We start from the raw sequence: 21,227 nt of genomic DNA on the forward strand, positions 1-21,227 counted from the left end.
TTTCTCCCAGTTGGCCAAAGCAACTAACACACATTTGGACACACCAGACCAGCAGACTGGGAAGACACAGAAACTTTCTGAAAGCTCACTGTGATTATTTGTCAATCAGTGAGCGTGGTTAGGATCATTCCACATGAGATCTTGGACCACTTAGGCCAGTAAATCACTGACCTTTGACTGTTCTGATTGGAGAAATGATATTGAAAGAAAATGTGCAAATGTTCTGTTGGCATCAAGGTGAATTGGGACAAATGACACAATTAAGGCTTTCACATCTGGGTCTCTACCCACTGATTGGCTGACTGAATTTCATGCCTACCTATAGTGGGAGCCTCTGGTTGGTGGGTAGAATTAGCCAGCAGCAACTTCCTGCACGTGTGATTCATTTTCAGTCTGCATGCAGTGGAGTAAACATCTCCTCTGTCTGCTGCTCGTGCCTGCCGCTCCAGCCGCAGCAGATCAAGGACAGACTGCTGTGAGCAGCACACAATATCTCAGAGAGAGTAGGAAGCAGTGTGCTCCAAAAGCAACAATGCTCAAGACTACCTTTGTTTACTAACTTAAGGAAGACATCAAGGAGTTGTCTGCATGTCTTTTGCCCCGCCCACGTGCTCAGAGATGTATACGTTCCTGAGAAGGTTGTAAGAATGAGAACCTAGCCATGCATGCGTGGGCTGACACCAGCAAGACCGGACCGGGCTGGGCAATCGTAGCTGGGTATCCCACAAAATAAAAATATATATTTCTATGGTTTGGCCTGTTATCCATATTAAAGTAAAGATATACACCACAAAAATTGATTTATTTCCAAAACTCCAAGCAAAGTGGAGATTTGTAAATTATTTAACAGTGTTTGCTTGCGTACACAAAACACCGTGGTTTTAGGTTTTCAACTTCACTGCACACAACAAAAATTCGATGTCATCACATGTGCGACCTGTGTTCACACTGATTTGTTTTTACAAATTCAATAACTGCTCTTGAAATCCACAGGCAAAGAAGAGCATTAAGGACGGTTGTTGTCCACCAACTACTTATTTCAGGAAATGTTTTTCGGCAAACATACAGACAATTTGGGGAACTACTGCCCCCTACAGGCTTGGCATACCTATGAATGTGCTTCACAATGTGCTGAATTTATTTATTTATTTATTTATTTATTTATTTGAGACACTGTAGATGCAACTTTGTTCCTAGATAGGCAGGGGAGAATATTTGCTTTTACAAAAACCTTGCTATCTGTGGACATGGCCTTGTAAAACAAGTTTTCTATTTTAATGTGAGACGTGTGGCAAAATCTCAAACAAACTGTAACATTTAATTAGAAATGTCAAAACTAGTCTCAATTTCTTTGCAGTTTGCACCCGTTTCGTATGTCTCATATTTCTCACAGAATCACAGAAACTAACTTTCCTGAAGTTTGAGATGTCTGTTGTGACTCTGATTATTTTGAGAGGAAATCTGTCAAACAATTTTAGGAACTTTTTCTAAATCAAGACTAAAATCAGGCCCTATATCTCACACAAGGAAATCTAAAACTGTAATGGATGTTTTGAGATATTTTGGACACACCCTTGTGAATGCCACTTGCAATTTGTCACCAACAGTCCCAGAGTGGTGGGATGCAGACTTCAGCATAATCCATGCTTCTTTAAATGGTCACAATATAATCATCAAAGTGTAAAAATCAAAGTGGTACACCTACTTTTTTGCCTTTCCAATAACTGTTCTTTATCATTTAAACATTTTAATGGCTTCTCTTTTCATATTGCAGGTTAGGAGGGACATTTAATTAATCTTGAAACAGGTGACTCAGCGAGCAAACATTCAGAATAATTTATAAGAACTGGCCCTTGAGACACAATCCTTCATGGGATTTCTGACAAGGATGATTAAAAACAGTTTTGTTCCATGAGAGAAACTCTCCTGTTGTCGGCTGGAATCTAGCCGCTGCTTATTATAAACACATTCACTTTCTTCTTATAGTTTATAAAGACAAATCCACACCAAGACTGTGCTGAGGGGAGGTAAAGCGTCAGTTTTGGAAAGTAGAAGCAGGGAAGATTGTGCATCTACTGCTGAAACAGCTACTTTGACTTTAAAACCACATCATGTAGCATTACAACTGCTAGAAAACTGTTAGTACACCTAAGATCGTATGTTACTAAACTGATCACACTGACGCTGTAACTGGAGAGGCAGAAAACCTGACAACTTGACGCACCAGTCACATTTATAGCTTGCAACACCCTGAAAAAAGACACACCCATTACCCTCCATAGTAGACATGCTGGTCATCAACTTGTCTGATCTGCCTCAACAGCTGACCCTCCAAAGTCGCAGCAGTAGAGCAGCAGCTCTCAGTGTGTGGGGAAAGAGGCACATGAAAGTAGGACAGAGGAGTCTGGCCCCCTTCCGTTCGAACCATACGCACAGATCTGCGACAGGGGGAGAAAAGGCACTGGTCCTGGGTGGAGAGAGAAGAGAAGAGGCGACTTTCAGCTGGGCTGGTGGCGGTCGCTGAGGAAAGAAAGGATTCAGATCAGTGTGTCCTCATTGCACCAGGGCACACCATTTACTTTTCTACCATCAGGGGTGGAATACTGAACTGATTCGGCAGCACCTGGAAACATGCACAAGCGTACCAAGATAAAGATTGCCATCTTTGTGTTGGTGGTGGGTATGGCATGTATGTTCACAGCAGTAGTAACGGATCACTGGGCCGTGCTGAGCCCAAAGGTGGATAGACTCAATGAAACCTGTGAGGCAGCGCACTTCGGCCTGTGGAGGTTGTGCAAGAAGTACATCTACATCAGCTCCGAAAACTACGTTGAGGGGCATGGCTGTGGACCAATCAGCCTGCCTGGAGGTAAGACGTCAAGCAAAATTTTAAAGAAATGTTTAGTTTTCTTGTCTCTCTGGAGATAAAGTTATAAAACATGTGGGCATGGCGGTTTTATAGAGGTCACAAAGAAGGATGTTGCATGGCTTTTTAAACTTTTCAATGAATTTCTAAACAAGATCCAATTGGAGCTGGCACATTTGTAGTCATTCGTGATTTTTGTTATGTGTGAAAACATCACAAGGGTGTCACACCTTTCAGATCTTCTTCATTAATCCTTAGAAAATCTAATTTGATCCAACAGAGGCTTTTGGTTTTCCATTAAATTCTTTAGAAAAGAGAAATTCTGTAGATTTCCATCCGTTTATTTGGAATTTGAGAAAACGTTGCGTTTTGGTGCTACCGCAGGATCTTTCCCACTAGCTTGTTTAACAGTGTGTCAAAATGTTCTTACACTGTTTGAAAAAAAAACAGCTGCATTAAATACAGAACAACAGTAAGAACAAAATGTCACTTAATCAGTTACTAAATTTTAATATTAACTTCTTTCTTAAACAATCTATGTGTAATTGTGCAAACTTTATACATTTACACATTTAATATGATGATTTACATTTCCCACTGTAAACAGCATACAAAAATGACCTAAACTCTAAATGAATCTTGGTGAGTTGGGGGGCATGAGTGAAGAACAAATTCATTTTAATATATTTGCACGTCAATGCAAACCCTCTTGTTTCTGCTTGTAAAGTTTCTATTGCTAATTGTTTTTATGTTGGTAGCAGTCCTAGTAGCTTTTGATTGGATCGTCAGACAAACTCCAGGTTTAAATGTAAGATCTCCTAATTACAAAATAGACTAAGTGAAAGCAGGATTTTATGATTCTGGTATCTGGTGAGTTCTTCTCCCCATTGCTAGCATGCTAACAGTAGCATCCTAATGGTCCATGAATGCAGGTAGAAAGCTGCGAAGACTTAACATGAGTAAATCACTCAGAGAAACTTGAGCTTTTAAGTTCTGCAGTCCCAACAGGCTGCAGCCAAACACTAAACACCACAACAGCTGATGAACTGTTTATTCTGTCAGCCACCACACAACCTGCTGAGCACTGATGAACTGGGACACATACATAAAACACAAATGTCTGTCTCAATGGCTTTTTTATGTACGTTAAAGTGCATCTTTAATGTGAAGTCCAGCGATTTCTTGTGAAATAATTCTTGATGGGAAGGCCAGTGGCTGCTGACCTCCTTAGGTGGGTTGCCAAAATCTAAAACTAACAAAATTTCTGAACCTTTATGATGCAGTTTGGAAAAATTGGATTTTAAAATTTAAAATGCCTAGCTTTTAATAAAAATAAAGACTGTATTTGTTTCAGTGCTTAGGAGGCTAGGTGTGATTAAACTCGGGACCCGAACCAAAGCTTGACTTTGTAGAAGAAAGTATTATGCATGCAGGACTGTTGAACTGGGTAAATAGGGATGGTCTTTTCCCCACATTGGTAGCGCCATTGGAAAAAAAAAAAGATAAAATCATTTAACCAAACAGTCCCTGCCTTTTTACTGCTTTTTGAATTCCTATTTTGAATATGATAAATCTATTATTTCAAACACATTTTATAGCGTGTCTAAATAAACCTCTCACTTTAGTAAAACTCAAGCTGTGACTGAATAAATGCGCTGAAAACAGACTTGATCCAAGTCTAGCTGGAAGCACTCATCTATAGAAGAAGGGCTGCCCTGCTGGCACGCTGACCGTTATCTCAGAGGCAATTATCTGCCTGCGTGTCGGACAATTGCCGAGCCTTCACGTCAGGTTTTGGAGACAAGGCTGTAGGCATCCTAACAAATCCCCTCTACTTACAGAGACAAACTAATTCTCTTCCTGTCGGGATCCCTGCTCGCTGTCAACACTGCAGGGATTTTTTCAGGAACAGATGAAATGCCTGAGGGGGGTTCATTGGTCCAGACATGTGCTGATTCTAAATAAGCTCGACCCGCCCTGACATATGTGAAATTCTTCAATCTGCAGTGCAAAGTGGCAAATGTTTCTCATCTACTTCCTTTTGCCTCACAACCTAATGCACGATGAAAGCAGTGATCTGCTGCTCGGTCATTTATTAAATTATACTGTAAACGTTCGTTAGAAGCATGTAACTTTCATCTCTATGACGATGCATTTAACACAATAATGTACCATCATCTGTCTTTATTCGAAGAAGGAAATGTAACAGATGTCCCATCAGTGTCCAGGGATTTCCCCGGTAGCTGTGTTTGGAGAGGAACATTATTGTTTATCATAGCCACATGTCCTCAGAGAAGTGTCAGTCTCTGATCTAAGGCAGGACTCGAACAGCAAGCGAGGAGGAGATCCTCTGATATGAAACAAGCAGCAGCAAAAAACACACTTACTGCTCTATCTTGGGCTGCATGGAAGCCATGAGCACTTAATGTGTTTATGATATAGATCCTTCAAGCCTACTTCATTCAGAAGATCATCAGAAGTTCTGTGAAGTAGACAAGCTACAAAATCTTTATTTTATTGCATATTTTGGTTCTAGAAGTCCTAAAAAACTTCAATTTGCAAAAAAATAAAGAAAAAATTACTACGTTTCTTACAGTTGCTACGATGTTAAAAGAGTGTCAACCATGAAATGTGTCTCTGCTAGCAAATGCATGATTTATCTTTTTTATAATGTATGTAGCGGTAAAAATAGGCCACGTAAATACTCAGCTGCGCTCGGTCCATGAGGGTCAAGTGTTCACACACAAGCGCTTGGTCCATTTGAGCGACAGGAGCAGCTGACACAGTCAGACATAATTCTGAGGCCTGCACTTCCACCCAACTGTTCACTCAAGACCGATCACGTAGCTTCACATCTCTCTACAGCCCACGGAGCCACTCGAGTTACTGCACATTCTCTGGAGACGGGATGCGTGGTCCAAAAAAGACAGGAACTCTGTGGTTGCCCACTCTCAAAATCTACTCAAGTGTCACGTCAACCCGTCATGTATGGGTGCCGATAATGTTCCTGAGACTTACAGAGATATTTGTTCGTACAGTGGGGCAAAAAAGTATTTAGTCAGCCACCGATTGTGCAAGTTCTCCCACTTAAAATGATGACAGAGGTCAGTAATTTACATCATAGGTACACTTCAACTGTGAGAGACAGAATGTGAAAAAAAATCCATGAATTCACATGGCAGGATTTTTAAAGAATTTATTTGTAAATCAGGGTGGAAAATAAGTATTTGGTCAATAACAAAAATTCAACTCAATACTTTGTAACATAACCTTTGTTGGCAATAACAGAGGTCAAACGATTACTATAGGTCTTTACCAGGTTTGCACACACAGTAGCTGGTATTTTGGCCCATTCCTCCATGCAGATCTTCTCGAGAGCAGTGATGTTTTGGGGCTGTCGCCGAGCAACACGGACTTTCAACTCCCTCCACAGATTTTCTATGGGGTTGAGGTCTGGAGACTGGCTAGGCCACTCCAGGACTTTCAAATGCTTCTTACGGAGCCACTCCTTTGTTGCCCGGGCGGTGTGTTTGGGACCATTGTCGTGTTGGAAGACCCAGCCACGTTTCATCTTCAAAGCTCTCACTGATGGAAGGAGGTTTTGGCTCAGAATCTCACGATACATGGCCCCATTCATTCTGTCCTTAACACGGATCAGTCGGGCCTGGACATGCACTGGCTTCAGCAGCGGAACACGTCTGGCACTGCAGGATTTGATTCCCTGCCGTTGCAGTGTGTTACTGATGGTGACCTTTGTTACTGTGGTCCCAGCTCTCTGCAGGTCATTCACCAGGTCCCCCCGTGTGGTTCTGGGATTCTTGCTCACCGTTCTCATGATCATTTTGACCCCACGGGATGAGATCTTGCGTGGAGCCCCAGATCGAGGGAGATTATCAGTGGTCTTGTATGTCTTCCATTTTCTGATAATTGCTCCCACAGTTGAGTTTTTCACACCAAGCTGCTTGCCTATTGTAGGTTCACTCTTCCCAGTCTGGTGCAGGTCTACAATTCTTTTCCTGGTGTCCTTCGAAAGCTCTTTGGTCTTGGCCATAGTGGAGTTTGGAGTCTGACTGTTTGAGGCTGTGCACAGGTGTCTTTTATACAGATAATGAGTTCAAACAGGTGCCATTAATACAGGTAACGAGTGGAGGACAGAAAAGCTTCTTAAAGAAGAAGTTACAGGTCTGTGAGAGCCAGAGATTTTCCTTGTTTGAAGTGACCAAATACTTATTTTCCACCCCGATTTACAAATAAATTCTTTAAAAATCCTGCCATGTGAATTCATGGATTTTTTTTCACATTCTGTCTCTCACAGTTGAAGTGTACCTATGATGTAAATTACTGACCTCTGTCATCATTTTAAGTGGGATAACTTGCACAATCGGTGGCTGACTAAATACTTTTTTGCCCCACTGTAAATGATGCTAGGGGTGCAGAAAAGCTAGTCTCCCACAGGGTTGTGACTGTTTTGGGAGACCTTGCGAGTCACGCAGGGAAACTGAGAAATCTCTTTGATAATTCAAGGTATTTTAGAAAATCCCACACAGTTGCAGCCTGGTGGGATAATCGCTAAAGGTAGAGTCGTCATACATAGCTCCTTTTTTTCTTTATCTCATACGTTTTGTCAGTAAAGTGCTCATAAGAAAGCCTTGGAGTCAAAAATAATGTGTAAATAATGACAACGTGTAAAAACACTGTCAATCCGATGTCCTCACCTGATCTTTTTAAACATGACAGACTGTCCTACTTGGATCAAGTGAGGCGTTGCACAGCCTGTCAGGATAGCCAGAAGGACAAACGTCAAACGTCAGGATTAGAGTTAGGCCGAAAACTTGCATGGTTAAATAACGACTGCAATTGATAAGCATCGATTCTCGGCAAACTGCAAAAATGTGAGTTGAAGACATATTAAAATAGAGATTCAGCAATTATTCACTAAAAATTGTTGCTCCGTTATATTATAAAGTAGCAAAAACATTTCAATCTGCAATTTTTTTTCTATCTGTAACCTATAAAGTAACAGTGAGCAGTTTCCTGCTCCTCTGCCCTACTGGTTGAAAGTGGATCTACAGCTGTTGTAAATAACCCTGCTGTAGCTAGCGCTAACAACAAGCTAACACTAAGATGCCAAGTAATACTAAAATAAACCATGAGGTAAAAAGATCCACCCTGTCCAAAATTTTTTTTATTACTTACAAGTCCAGTAACAACAAAGCCAGGACACCATCAGTCTGTGATTCTTGTAGCCGGTATCTTTAGCACCCTCAAACTAGTGTAGGCTGCATAAATGTTCACTCCAGTTTTAGCTTTTTGCTTCACCTCCAAAGACATCACTCTCTTACTTTTACTTCCAGGTTCCGCCATGATGCCAACAGAAAAGGCTAACTTTGGGTGTTTCTCAAGGTCAAGGCTCCTGGCCTCGCAAGACATCGCCTTGCGAGGCCAGGCGCCTTGACATTGACACTGCCTTTCCTTGGTTAAACAAATCAGACATAAATCACATGAGGTAACATTATAATTTATAAGTATAAGTTTTAATGTAAATGTATAATGAGCCATTTATATTTTAAATTGTGTATATATTGGTTAAATTAATTATGTAAGCGAGTCACTACCTGCAAGCCACCGATGCTGCAACTACTAAGCAACTAACCAACCATAGCTAACTGTTTTTGGACATAAAAAAGCATTTTAGATATCAGCCCAATAGCTGCAATTAGTTGGCTCACATTTAATCTGGAAATTTGCCCCCGGATCAGCTGCCGGCTCCTGATCCGTTATCCTTTTGAAAATATTGCGCTTTATTGTGGTAAAATTTTGAACAAGGCCAGGCTACGAGGCACCTCCTGTGTATTCTTGCTCAGCTAGCTAAATGGCTAACAAACGGAGAACAGACACCTCCGTAGAACATAAACACGCCTTGGCGGATCCTGACAGTGTATCTCCTAGACAATTAGGGTGGGACCAAGACATCAAGGCAAGGATCCTTGACATGGACAAACACCCTTAGTTTCTTCTTCTTCATCATCAGTTTTTAGGATGGGTGGTATGCAGCGTCAAGGTGCATTACCACCACCTACTGGCGTGAAGTGTGGACGTGGAAACTAAATACCACCAGATACTAAATCTCCAAAGAATTTATAGAAGTAAACAACATAAATTATAATAAACCTCACAGCTAAACCAAGTAAATAAAGTCAAACTTCTTTTTCTTCTTCTTGTGCTTTTTATTGACAATCAATGAACTGAAAAATGCTAACTGCTAGCATAATAGCCAAAAGTCGTAAAGCGGGTAAAGAGCGCCCCCTAAAACATCTACCTGCTTCATAAAACTATTTAGTGCGGTTTTCGGTCAGCAGAGGGCTGCAGAATGGTGTCAAATATGAAATTGGTCAAGTTTCTAATTCAAATCACTGAGATCAATGTTAAATCTCGAGGTTCAAGTTTAAACTGTCTGTTGTTAGTTTAAATAAATTATAAAAGACTAAAACATGCTCCCTGTCTTGCTTATTTTTCCACCTGAGTTGGACTGGCATTTCCTTTAAAAGAACAATTTCCAGAGTTTTTGAATAAGGGTGAATTTCTAAGCAGTTTTCCAACCTTTCCTGTGAGCTTCAGCTCAGAGCTCGTGGAGGAGCTTTTATCACGCCTCTTATGTGTCATCTACAGTGAAAACAGGGAGGCTTGTTGCTTAGTAACAACCTGTTTCTCTTTTTTACTGCCATTCTCTGTCCTCATTCATAAAATGCAATCCATTTTTTTCTTCCTTCTGCTTGTTCTTGGCCCTACACAATACAGCACACTGCACTAAAAGCTCTCAGTTTCACAGGAAGGTTTTGTAAACATTGCAGTACTGACTTTTGGTGCCATAACATGTGTTTTTACTCCCTTTTAGACCAAAATATTCCATGTCTAACACCCACTTTACTGTATTTTAATTTTTCTCTGCATAAATATGAAAATATTCTAAGCATTAAACACCTTTTGACTTCTTCTCTTTGTGTGGAAACGTTTACTCGAGTTGAGACCTTCCTCTCACCATGATTACCGATGTGCATTTCACTCTGACTGAGATTAAAGCTTTCAGTTCAAACATATATGATGTTTCAAGCTGTTATCTTTTTTAAACAGAGAATTTCTCTCTGAAATTCCTGTTACATTTAGACGGATTTGTGTGTTAAGCTTGAGCTGAAATATCTGCTCCTATCGTGTAGTTTCCACTGTGTTTAAATTTTCATAATCTGACTTCAAAATTGTACAAAAAAAAAAAAAGAAATAAAGAAACGAATCCAACCCAGTCTGTTTCTGAACTGAATGGAATTATTTACAGAACCGGTGCAGCATCAACATGTTTTACCTCCACCAAATCAAATCCTTAAGGTCTCCCCTCTTCGTCGGCAGGAGGACACTTAAACATCACGTCGGCATTAAGCACATTTACTTTGACAGTGAAAGCAGCAATCGTTTTAGCATTACCATTATCCTCAGGGTGTCAGCTACTATAAGATGCTTTAAGGGGGTAAGTGTAAGATCTGAGACAGCGTGAAGTGTTCAAGAGAAGCAAAACGTGCATAAGCAATGGGGTGGAGTGGAGATAAATGTATAAACCTGTGCGGGGCATGACTAAAATAGGAGTGTGAAAAGGTTCTGTGCTGGGGTGGAGGAAAGGGGAATAGCTATAAATATTACTTAAAGTGATTGGTCAGATCTTTGGTAAAGGGGTTATAATCAGTATTTTACCTGTCACAGATGGCTCTTGGAATGACCTCGGTTTGTAGGAACGTAAACAAATTCTGCCTGGATTCAAGAGCCAACAGCTGCTGCAGGTGTGGTGCAGACTGGTGTCTCAAAAACAAAACAGCACCGGTCACTCTTGAGTCTCACATGGAGGCTGAACGTGAAAACAGTCTTCTACCCTCATTTCCTGAATAGACGGAGAGAAGCTCAGATTAGAAAAGCCTGTGAGAATCATCATGTAATGCTAAATTATTAGCAGCATAAAGATGAATAGCATTTAAATTGTTTCAAGGTGGCAACAGCCCATCTTTTCTTGACCCTTTTCTGACTAGCTGTTAGCTTGTCAATAGAAGAAGGGAAAAGGAAATACCAAAGAAATCAAAGACACAGATTTGCTATTGCATTCTGGGAACTTGGGGGCTACTTTAATGAAAACTTTCAGAAATTAGTATGTGAAGTGCCTACATGCTGCTCTTTTGAATTAGCATCTGCAATAATTACATATAAATACTAGAACTGATTAGGCATACAGATCAACGAGGCTCTGAGTTTCTTTCTTATTAAATATTCTGGTTTACTATGACTATAGACCCCACCATAACTTCAGCCGCCCATTAGTCCATAGTGGGTGTGTTGGATTGGCTGAGCACTACTTTATATGTTAATATTTTCTAATTTGTTGCACTAAAGTTAAAATAATATCACGTAAGAAAACATGGAGTCGAATTTGTTGATGTTTAAAATGATTAGTGGAGATGGATTCCGTCCGATCAGCATCAGAGCCTTTTAAATGATAAATGATCCGCACTTGCATGGCACCTTTCAGAGTCAGAGGACTCCAAAGCGCTTTACACTACAGTGTATCATCCATTCACACACACATTCACACACTGATGGTGATGAGCTACAATGTAGCCACAGCTGCCCTGGGGCGCACTGACAGAAGTGAGGCTGCCAAGCACAGGCAAGGTGTCTTGCCCAAGGACACAACAGTAGAATTGTCCGTTCGGAGCAGGGATCGAACCTGCAACCTTCTGGACAACTTGCTCCACCTCCTGAGCTACTGCTGCCCCATTTACCCATCAAAAGCCCAACCCTCCATCAAAGCTGCGTTTTTGAGCCTTTGTCCAAATTCACTGAAACTACTGACTTATTTCGGATTGTAATTTCCAGCCACCATCGTCATCATCTGATTGATCTAATCTCAGTTTATCCCTCGCTGTCTCACACAGCCTGGTATCATTCATCTGTTTCTTTTAGCACACTTGTATCTATTCATGAATGCTCCTTTCAAAATAAATGTTAATCAAATAAAGCTTCATCATTATCGGACTGCTGTTTTTTAATATGCACATGCTAACACTTTTGCAATAAGAACTCAGAAAATAATTTCTATATCATCCTTGCAACCTTGAACTGAATTTAAAATGTTTCTTTTATCTTACAGATGAAAACTGCACTTACTTCAGACATTTCAATCCAGGACAAGATGCTGAGATATTTGAGTATAAAACGCAAAAAGGTAGGTTGACCTTGTGACCCTCTTTGTGTCAAACAAGCCGTACCTCTTTCTTTTACACTATCAAAGGAGCAATGAAACATTTTATTGGGGACCTCTTTACCCTACATTTATTTTTGTGAGCTACATTCATTTAACGTTTGCTCTACTTGCATGCACATTTTAACATTTAGACATCACTTTATCTTAAGATTTAAATCTAAATATTTGGGTTTAACTTACATTTTAGTTTAATTTTAAATTTGATTCTACATTTTCACCTCAAACTTTATTTCGTGAACCTGGTAATTTAGCACAATCTGCTCCCCATACAGGTGTAACGACTAAAGTCGGTGACTTGATGACTCACCAGATTTGCAGAAAAGAGCACACGCAATTCCCAGTTCACAACATCAATATTCAATAGCTTTGCCACATTTTCTTCCAGTGACCCTGTCAAAACGTTGACCCCTCTGAGGCGTTGTTTTCAGGCGGTTGAGGGCACTGTCACACTCAATTAATGGGGAGTTAATGTGAACAGAATTGTCTTTGAAGTCACACACACCCCCCACAGCTTTTACCCCAAGATATTAATGCAAGCATTCATGGGTGACCCTTAACACACACACACACGCACCCCGGACCAACCCACACACTTCCTCGTGCTCATGGCCAGCCCTGAAGAGATTGTAAGTTTGATTGAATATATGGAAGCAGTGACCATGTTCCATGTGTGGGTTGAGCCATTTGCCTCATGCAGGAAGTGTACACAGAATGTCAACAAATCCAACCGTACAGGTTGTGTTTTATCCAACACACGCATGCGGTCACTAAAACATCCCTCAATCATGGGTGAAGTTTGAAATATATATTAGTAAGTAGAGCTCAACATTTAAAGGCTCTTAAAGCTTCTTTCCAGAGTATTTCTGTCATCCAATGGCACCATCTAGTGGCTGACAAGCGTATCACACAAAAACGCTGTTCCCTTGTTTTTTAAGATGGCGACTTCACTTTTCTGTTTATAAATGTGTTTCTGTAGCCGACAAACAGAGCTAAAACACGTTGTTTTACGAGTATTATTCTCATGTCACGTTGTGTTTTCATATATTTATATTTTAGAGACTTTCTTGTCCGTGAAAAGTTCATCAACTCTGCATCAGTCGAGGTATTCCTTAAATGTGAAGTGTCTAAGCGGCAGTCTAACGCTATTGGTTAGTTCTGGTCGGCGCTCAGTTTCCTTATGCACGGAGCTCTGCCGGGCAGGGGGTGTGCTTAGCAGGAAAAAAAAGACGTATTGCTTATATTATATCACAGTACATTATAAGATAATCACGTTTATGGATTTCTGACAAATTTTACATAATTTCTGAAAGAGGAAAACTCCGGAAAGCAGCTTTAATTTATTTAAGCTATCAAAATAAATCAAGAGGGACTGAATTTAAGACTTTTATGCCTGAAACAAGCAGTTTCAAAAAGTTCCTCTTTGTGATGTCACAAACAGGGACTTTTTGAAACTACTTGTTTTTGCATTCAACCACCAATTGATTATGTTGGAGGAGCAGCAGCTCTACTCTGAGCCCTTCCCACATATTGGAGCTTCTCAGCTCATAGCAGGCTATCACGGGATGGGTTGGGCGTCGCCAGCTCCAGCTTTGTTTTCTTAAAGTGACAGAAACCTGAAATGGCTCATTCTGGAAGGTTCTGAAATAGTCAAGAATTAAACTGCGTGAGAGGAATATTATCCATAGAACTTCATAAACAGGTTTTTTAAGATCTATAAAACAATCATAACATTTTAAAGTCTTAACATGTCTCCTTTAAATGTTAAATTTTGAATATTAACTTTAAATAAAAACAATAATCACAATATTCCCTGATTATATATGTATGTTTTATACTCATAAACTATTCAGAGTCAGAAAACTATTGAACATGTTGACTACAAATATCGTTTTGTCACATTTTCTAAATAAAATGTCTTTTTTTTTTTTTGCAAAAAATGTTTATTTATGACACTTATAGTTGATTTCTTGTCAGTTTAAATATTTAAATGAAATACAATTAAATAAATTGTCCATTAACAGTTGAATGCCAAGATAGAGAGTTTAGAAACACAAAAATCATCAAGGAGCACATTAGTCTGACGCTCAAAAACACACAACCAAACAAAGTCTGTGCACCTGAGAAATCAAGAAATAATGTTTGTGGAGTTCAAACTTCACAAAGAACACATTTATTTCTGGAGAACCCGACAGACGCAAAGGCAGCCTGTTCTCTGCCCTGATTCAGACCTTCTGGTTGTTTGCTAAAATGATGCTAAACACAGGAAGCAAACTAACCTTATCCAATGAAACACGAGACTGAATCCAGAACATCATAGCAGACAGCATGTGTAGAAGAAATCAGGCACCAAGCACCACCTCACTAATGTTACATGTGAACGCTTCATGTAGGAGAAATGCTTTTTTCTGCAGAATAGCAGTGAGGCCTAAGCTCCTGAAACCTGGGGCCATAACGAGTTTGAGTGAAGCCCTGCAGTCTGTAAGCCTTTCTGCTTTTCTGTTGATTTCTGGCAGTGAACCAGCTGTTGGTCTGCGTGGTTTTTGCTCTTGTTTTCAGGGGTGATTTTCCACAACACTGACTGGAAGATCAGTCAGTACAGGATGAAAGAGCAAGTGCATCGCCTAACTCGAACCCTAACTCTAAAGAGACAAAAATACATTTCAAACACTTGTCCTCCTCCCATGACAAACTTGTAGGAATATTATCAGGACTCTTCATATCAACAAAAGTATATTTCAGATCCAATGAAAGGATTCTCAACAGCAAATGTCCTGCCTGTTGTCAAAAACTCTTTGAACAACCGTAGTTTCATGAAACAGTGATTAATTTTGATCAAATTGACAAGCTAATGGCTAGTCTCAGTGGGGCCAGTTCCAAACTGGATTGCTATCCATCTTCAAACAATTCTGATTTTCAAAGATTTATATGAATAAGCAAACTATTTAACAAACCTTTGTATATTTGGCAATTTAAGCTGTCAATCAACAAGCATTTTATATCACGAGTTTCATATTTAACTCACGATTAATTGCAAATTAATCACAGATTGAAATATACCCTAACATTATAATTTCCATGATTTCAATGCTCTTATAATAAAAAAGAACTGATAAATTTACTTCCTTTATGAAAATGTTTGTGTGTTATTGCAACACGCATACATTCAGATAAGAGCGACTTAAAGAAACTTTATGTACTTAATGCATTCACTCTGACCGTTCTTATAGAATCACATCTGGATTTATAATCTCACAGAGAAGCCACCAGACCTTTGGTGCTTCTAACAGGAATATAACATTTGTGCTGGGATTATTCCAGAGGTCATGAACCTTTCCCCTCAAGAGAAGAAAAAAAATCTCAATTATTGTTATTATTCATTTCACCCTCTACATCAGACATGATTTATTATTTCTGCTTATAGATGATCAAAATTACATTTACATTAGTCTAAAGCAGTGGTTCCCAACCTTTTTCCCAAGGGACCCCTTTTTTACCAGTAAAATTTTTGACGACCCCCTCCCATTCTCTCTTCCAGTACAAACATTATTAAGAAATGATAAAATTGTTCAAGCACATTTTGATATGCTTTGATTCAATAGATAACAGTAATAGTAGGCTCCAGTACAGAACAAAGTCATTAACAAAACCAAACAGAGCATAATGTGCTTGACAGTTTGTGTTACTTTTCTGAACACATTGTTTCTTGTAAACACGGATAAATCAATCATTCCTATCAATAAACGTTTGACACATAAAAAATACACTGAGCAAAATGTACTTAAATGTGTATATTACTGTTTATACTAGATTATTTACTGTAAACGTTGTGATTAATCAACCAGTCCTATCTTTAATGAACTTTTGACACTTGAAAATAAAACGGTGAGCTGAGCAAAATGTTCTTAAGTGTGTTACTTTTTCTGTACTAATTATTTCCTGTCTTCATATCAGTAAACTTTTCACTCATGAAAAAAAATGTGAGCAAAATGTAGGCTATAAACAAGTAATAAATGAAGTTTTAACCCCTTAAAGTGGAGAGGTCCTGGCGACCCACTGAGAGGCTTTGGCGCCCCCTTGTGGGGGTCGGGACCCCCAGGTTAGGAACCACTGGTCTAAAGGACATAAACACAGGCATGCATGATAATAAAAATTATACATTCATGCACAGACACACACACACAAACACACACACACTAAACACTTCTAAATCCATACTCGTAAAGACCAAAGCAACCTGATACGGTCTCCGTGTGACTGGTGCATCTGAAGAAACCATTCTTGCACATGAATGATAGTGTTGCAAACACAGTTGAACGACTTAAAAAATGAACACCTTCTATCGAGAACAAAGCCACGGCATTTGCGTGTTTATTTCATTCAGCAACTCCTGCATGAATGAAACTCTGATGAGAGTTTTTTTTTACTCGAGTCAGCCCACAAGTTCCAAAGTCACGCAGGCTCAAAGAACACAGCGTTCAGGGTGTGGTCCTTTCCTCTGATGCCAGCACAAGATGAAGGCTCACTCCCCCAAAGGGTTGCCTCTCCCCTGGGCACGGTTCATGCGCCAGCAGGCGGCACATCAAAGGCCCCGGATCCTATCCATCCCTACGCTCAAAAGCAAACCAGCTGCTGTTCCAGTTAAACAAGCCACAAAAACAAAACCCACAAACCCTCCCGCTGTCCTATCAAGTGACCCTCCAGGACAGGATATGGTTGATGGTTTATCTCTTGGGGTCCACGTGGCATTTTTTTATCCAAGAAAGAAGAGTGAGCAGAGGCAGCAGAAGAGTTGCGTTGCTGTTAGCCAATCGGAGGCGAGATGTTCACACATCATGAATATTAACGAGACATCCTGCCATTTTCTCCAACTAACCTCTAGTTCATGAAACAGGAGCGCGAGAGCTTTTACTGCTCGCTGAAAATGACTCACTAGAGACGTCAGCTGACTTATTGAAATAACAAGGGCATGACTCGTTTAATAATAAAAATCCATCTAATGATTCAAATGATAGTTTGCTAAAACAGACGCAGGCAAGAACATCATAACCCACCTTTGTTCTGTTCAAGCACACGCTTTGAACAGATTGTCTGTCTTCTAGAGTACAACATCTCTGCTGCTGCAATCTCCATCTTCAGCCTGGCCTTCATGATCTTTGGGACCCTGTGTTTGCTGGGATCATGCACCGGGAAAGGCAAAGGAAGAGACTACCTCCTTAAACCTGCTGGCATGTTCTTTGCTTTTGCAGGTGGGTTCAGCTCAACTCATTCGAACAGCACATTATGTTCTGTTGGGTCACCAGATGTTCACAAACCAACGTTTCCTCTTCAGGTGTCTGCGCTTTCATCTCACTGGAGGTGATGCGTCAGTCGGTCAAACGCATGATTGAGAGCGAAGATACTATTTGGATTGAGTACTACTATGCCTGGTCCTTCGCATGTGCCTGTAGTGGGTTTGTCCTCCTCTTCATCACTGGCATCACACTCCTGGTCCTTTCCATGCCCCAGATGCCCAGGAATCCATGGGAGACGTGCATGGATGCTGAGCCAGAGCAGGTCGAGTGATGCGATAATGGGCCAACGCATTCGAGGATGAGTCCCGTGTTTTGTTTTGGGTTCAGATGTTGGATTTGGTTTAATAACAAGTGTTTTTCATCAAAGAAAATGTTAGGTAAGGGAAACCTTTTGCAGGTGTTTTTTGTGGCGGATTCTGTGTTTTTCTAGCCTGGCAAGCCAGACTAAATAAATGTATTATTTAGTCTGGCCATGCTCCATTGACGGCTCTCGGTTGTGGGGCGGGTTCTACCGTTGTCTTTCAAATGATCTCCGCGTTCCACTGGACAATGAATGTGACATACTCTTGTTTCACTCTGTTGCATCATCCCACCCACCAGGCATATAGAGTGCCCTGATTGGCCCACAAAGCGGATAAAGCTCTGTGATTTGTTCACTAAGCAGATAGAGCACTATGATTGGCCCACCATTATGGACCAATCACAGCTCTCTATAGGGGGTTTCAAACACATAAAGAGCTGTGATTGGCTAGCCAGAGTCCTGGTAGGAGCTGCTGAGGTTCCAATGGAGCATGCCTAGACCAAACTTTGCAAAGCAAGAATTTGGTCTAGTTCACTAGGCTAGTGTTTTTCATATTCTGAGTGACAAATGACATCCCATATCTGGCTGAACAGAAGTTAACCTTTATGCGTTCACAAGCTTAGGCTCCAGTGTGTTTTTTTCAAGGATTTCTTGCCCAAAACTTTCAACTAAAATTTTAAGTTAGATATAAGCATAGAAACACCAGGGTAACTGGGCTTTTCTACATCACATAACATGTTGTACAGAGATCATCAGTTTTTTCATGACAGCAGTCCGAAACCACTCACGTAAAAGGTCTAATTATCAAACCAGCTGTGGTTTAAAGAAAACTATTACAGATATAAAGCGTTATAGATTTTAGGGAAAGCAGTTGCTTAGTGCAGGTTGTGTGTGTGCCATCGAGGTGTGTGTGTGGGGCAGGCTGAATACTAAACACCCACACACACTCTGCAGCACCAAACATGTTGGAAGAGGTTCAGTTCTAGCAGGTGCACATACAAGGCCTTTGCTTTTAGTTTACAGCCTCCAAATCAAAAAAATGTGCATTTAAATGTGTATTTTGTGACCTTACTGAAGTATTTGTAATTAAAACTTAAAGGGTTACAAATTCAAACCAATAAATTCAGCTATTCTCACCCTTACTTTTCAAACTAGGAGAGCCTACCTGTTGTGATTAGAATGGAGAATACATGCATTAAAGAGGTCAGAGAAATGATGTGGGGTCAGCTTGGTTTAATCAAACTTTATACGTAACATACTTGAAAATTAGACACAGAAATAACACCTCTGCTGTTTTTATTACAAGAAACGGTTGTGATCGTGTGCATATAGTGAACTGTTATACTTTTTCTGTGCAGAACGGTGGTTTCAAGTCATTTGAGTCAGAACCAATCCTGTTCATGAGCTTGCTCAGGGTAAACGCTTTTGCTAGTGTAATTTTTATGATTTTACGATTTCATTGCTCTTAAAGGAATAGTTCAAGTAATTTCAAGTGGGTTTCTGTGGAAAGATTATGAAAAAAGAAATATCCTACCTGGTGTGTACAGCTCAAACCAGATTTTTTTTAGCAGATTGACAAGCTAATGGCTAGTCACAGTGGGTTTATCCAAGGAGAATTGTTGCAATGTAATGACAAACATGCCAAAAAAATTCACGGGGACTTACATAATGTCACTTCATGACCCCAACAACCATAACGAGGCCATGTTGTTGAAATTGCAAACACACAGGTCAATAAAGTCTATGGTATAAGAGCTTAGAATTAAACATTTATGTTCATGAAATGTATTTGTAACATTTGTGAGATTAGTTGTGTTAAAATTAGTAATCCACCTTGTAACCAGTTTGCTGATCAGAACTAATCTGTATTACTCCAATCAGAAGTGAAACCCAACTTTGAACCATCTCTTAACAATTTAAGCTGCTTTAATCTGCAAAACAAGCAAGCATTTAAACATAAACGGGCACAGAACTATCAACCCTCACTTCAGCTACCATCCCTAGGCCACGACCAGATACGGGAGTGTATATTGCCACGGTAAACGAGAGTGCTAAAAACCCGTCTTTTTCTACATCCAAACGTCTTTTGTTGTCCGTGATTTCAAAAGGCGTTTTTCTTTTTGGCACTCTGGTAGTTTGCCCTAAAGTTAAAGTGGTAGCAGCCGGCTGTTTCTCCTTCTCTGATATTACTCAATGAAGAACCCCTCACACTAGTGGTGTTCTGTTACAAAATGCACAAGTGCGTAATAAGTGGAGGTACCCAGGTACAGCTGATGAAGAAAAGGTTCGAAAAGGCAGACGACCGGATGGGCCAGTCGTTTCCTCATTGAGCCGTGTTATTGACTGAAAAACGACAGAACCACTTCATTTTTTCATATTTATAGCTATGGGCTACTTAGAACGCTGTTAAGAAGCATAAACATATATCTTTAAAATTAGCTTGTTTTGCAGATTTGTCATTGTGGCTTTTACTGTATAATTTACCAGTGAAGTTTAGACATACCAACCAGTTTGGGTGTTTACATCTTTCCCGGTACTTCATAACTAATCAAGACTAACATTTGTACCTTTGACATTATTTCTAGTTTGTTTTTCACTAAATTTGGCATGCAGTTGGGTTTTTGAATGTAGCTAAATCTGTGTTTGGTACATGCTACAACTTTGTAAAGAAAATAAAATCTTGAGCTTTAAACATTGAGCCTGGTCTGACTTTGATTCCATCTATGAGAAGAAGGTTCCAGCAGACCCAAGTGACTGCAACTGAAGCACAAAGGCTTCTATGTGCTGATGCGCTCTGCAGAGGATTTAAAAAAAAGGAAATGAACTCGAGCGGTTTCAATAAAAACACTTTAATAGAGAAACGATTAAAAAAAGAAAATAAACCTGTAAAACACAGCCTAGATCATTCAGTATAACAACCACCAACTGAAATAGTCATATTTTTTGTACCCACAAAGGGAAAAACCAGTGGGGCTGGGAAGCTGGGAGAACAGGTGTGCCATTCACTGCAGCAGGGGAAGAACAGAAGAGTGCCAACAGATAACAGGAAACGATGGTGTTTAGCAAAAGGGTGAACACGGTGCTCTCTGCTGGCTGGGCAAAAGGTTGCTCCCTACTGTCGTGTGCCACACCCAAGTTGCCAGTGACATATTAGTATTGCACAACTGTAGAGATTAGCCAATGACTGATTTGTTAATTTCCTAACACAATCACCAGGGAGCAACCTCAGCTTTAGCCCTTCTAAATAACTGCAGGAGGAAAGAGGGAACCTATATGAACATCACATCTTGTGATCGACATAGTAAAGTAGCGTAACTGTTGATATTGCCACAAGTTATTGTACACATCAAATGATATACAGAAATTAGACTCTGTGGGTTAAACAATATTTTTTTTTACCGTTTTCCATCAATAAATCAATACATAGTGATAAAAACGGGATAACAAAAACAGCCAGGCCATCTCAACATG

General features: G+C 40.1%; 1 protein-coding gene across 1 annotated transcript; it reads left to right on the top strand.

Annotated features, from left to right (window-relative positions):
• Nucleotides 1-2,398: 2,398 nt before the first annotated feature.
• LOC107391681 (voltage-dependent calcium channel gamma-1 subunit) lies at nucleotides 2,399-17,957 on the top strand. The gene is made up of 4 exons (XM_015969097.3): nucleotides 2,399-2,869; nucleotides 12,051-12,125; nucleotides 17,264-17,410; nucleotides 17,494-17,957. Exons 1-4 carry the CDS (start codon nucleotides 2,632-2,634, stop codon nucleotides 17,724-17,726), a joined length of 693 nt encoding a protein of 230 aa, XP_015824583.1. The 5' UTR covers nucleotides 2,399-2,631; the 3' UTR covers nucleotides 17,727-17,957.
• Nucleotides 17,958-21,227: the final 3,270 nt, after the last annotated feature.

This window comes from Nothobranchius furzeri, chromosome 4, assembly GCF_043380555.1.
Source record: "Nothobranchius furzeri strain GRZ-AD chromosome 4, NfurGRZ-RIMD1, whole genome shotgun sequence".
In the NCBI taxonomy this organism is placed as follows: Eukaryota; Metazoa; Chordata; class Actinopteri; order Cyprinodontiformes; family Nothobranchiidae; genus Nothobranchius; species Nothobranchius furzeri.

Coding starts and splice junctions, on each gene's coding strand:
- LOC107391681 (XM_015969097.3), top strand. CDS start 2,632: ATGCACAAGCGTACCAAGATAAAGATTGCCATCTTTGTGTTGGTGGTG. Junction 2,870..12,050: donor ACCAATCAGCCTGCCTGGAG/GTAAGACGTCAA, acceptor TTTATCTTACAG/ATGAAAACTGCACTTACTTC. Junction 17,411..17,493: donor CATGTTCTTTGCTTTTGCAG/GTGGGTTCAGCT, acceptor TTTCCTCTTCAG/GTGTCTGCGCTTTCATCTCA.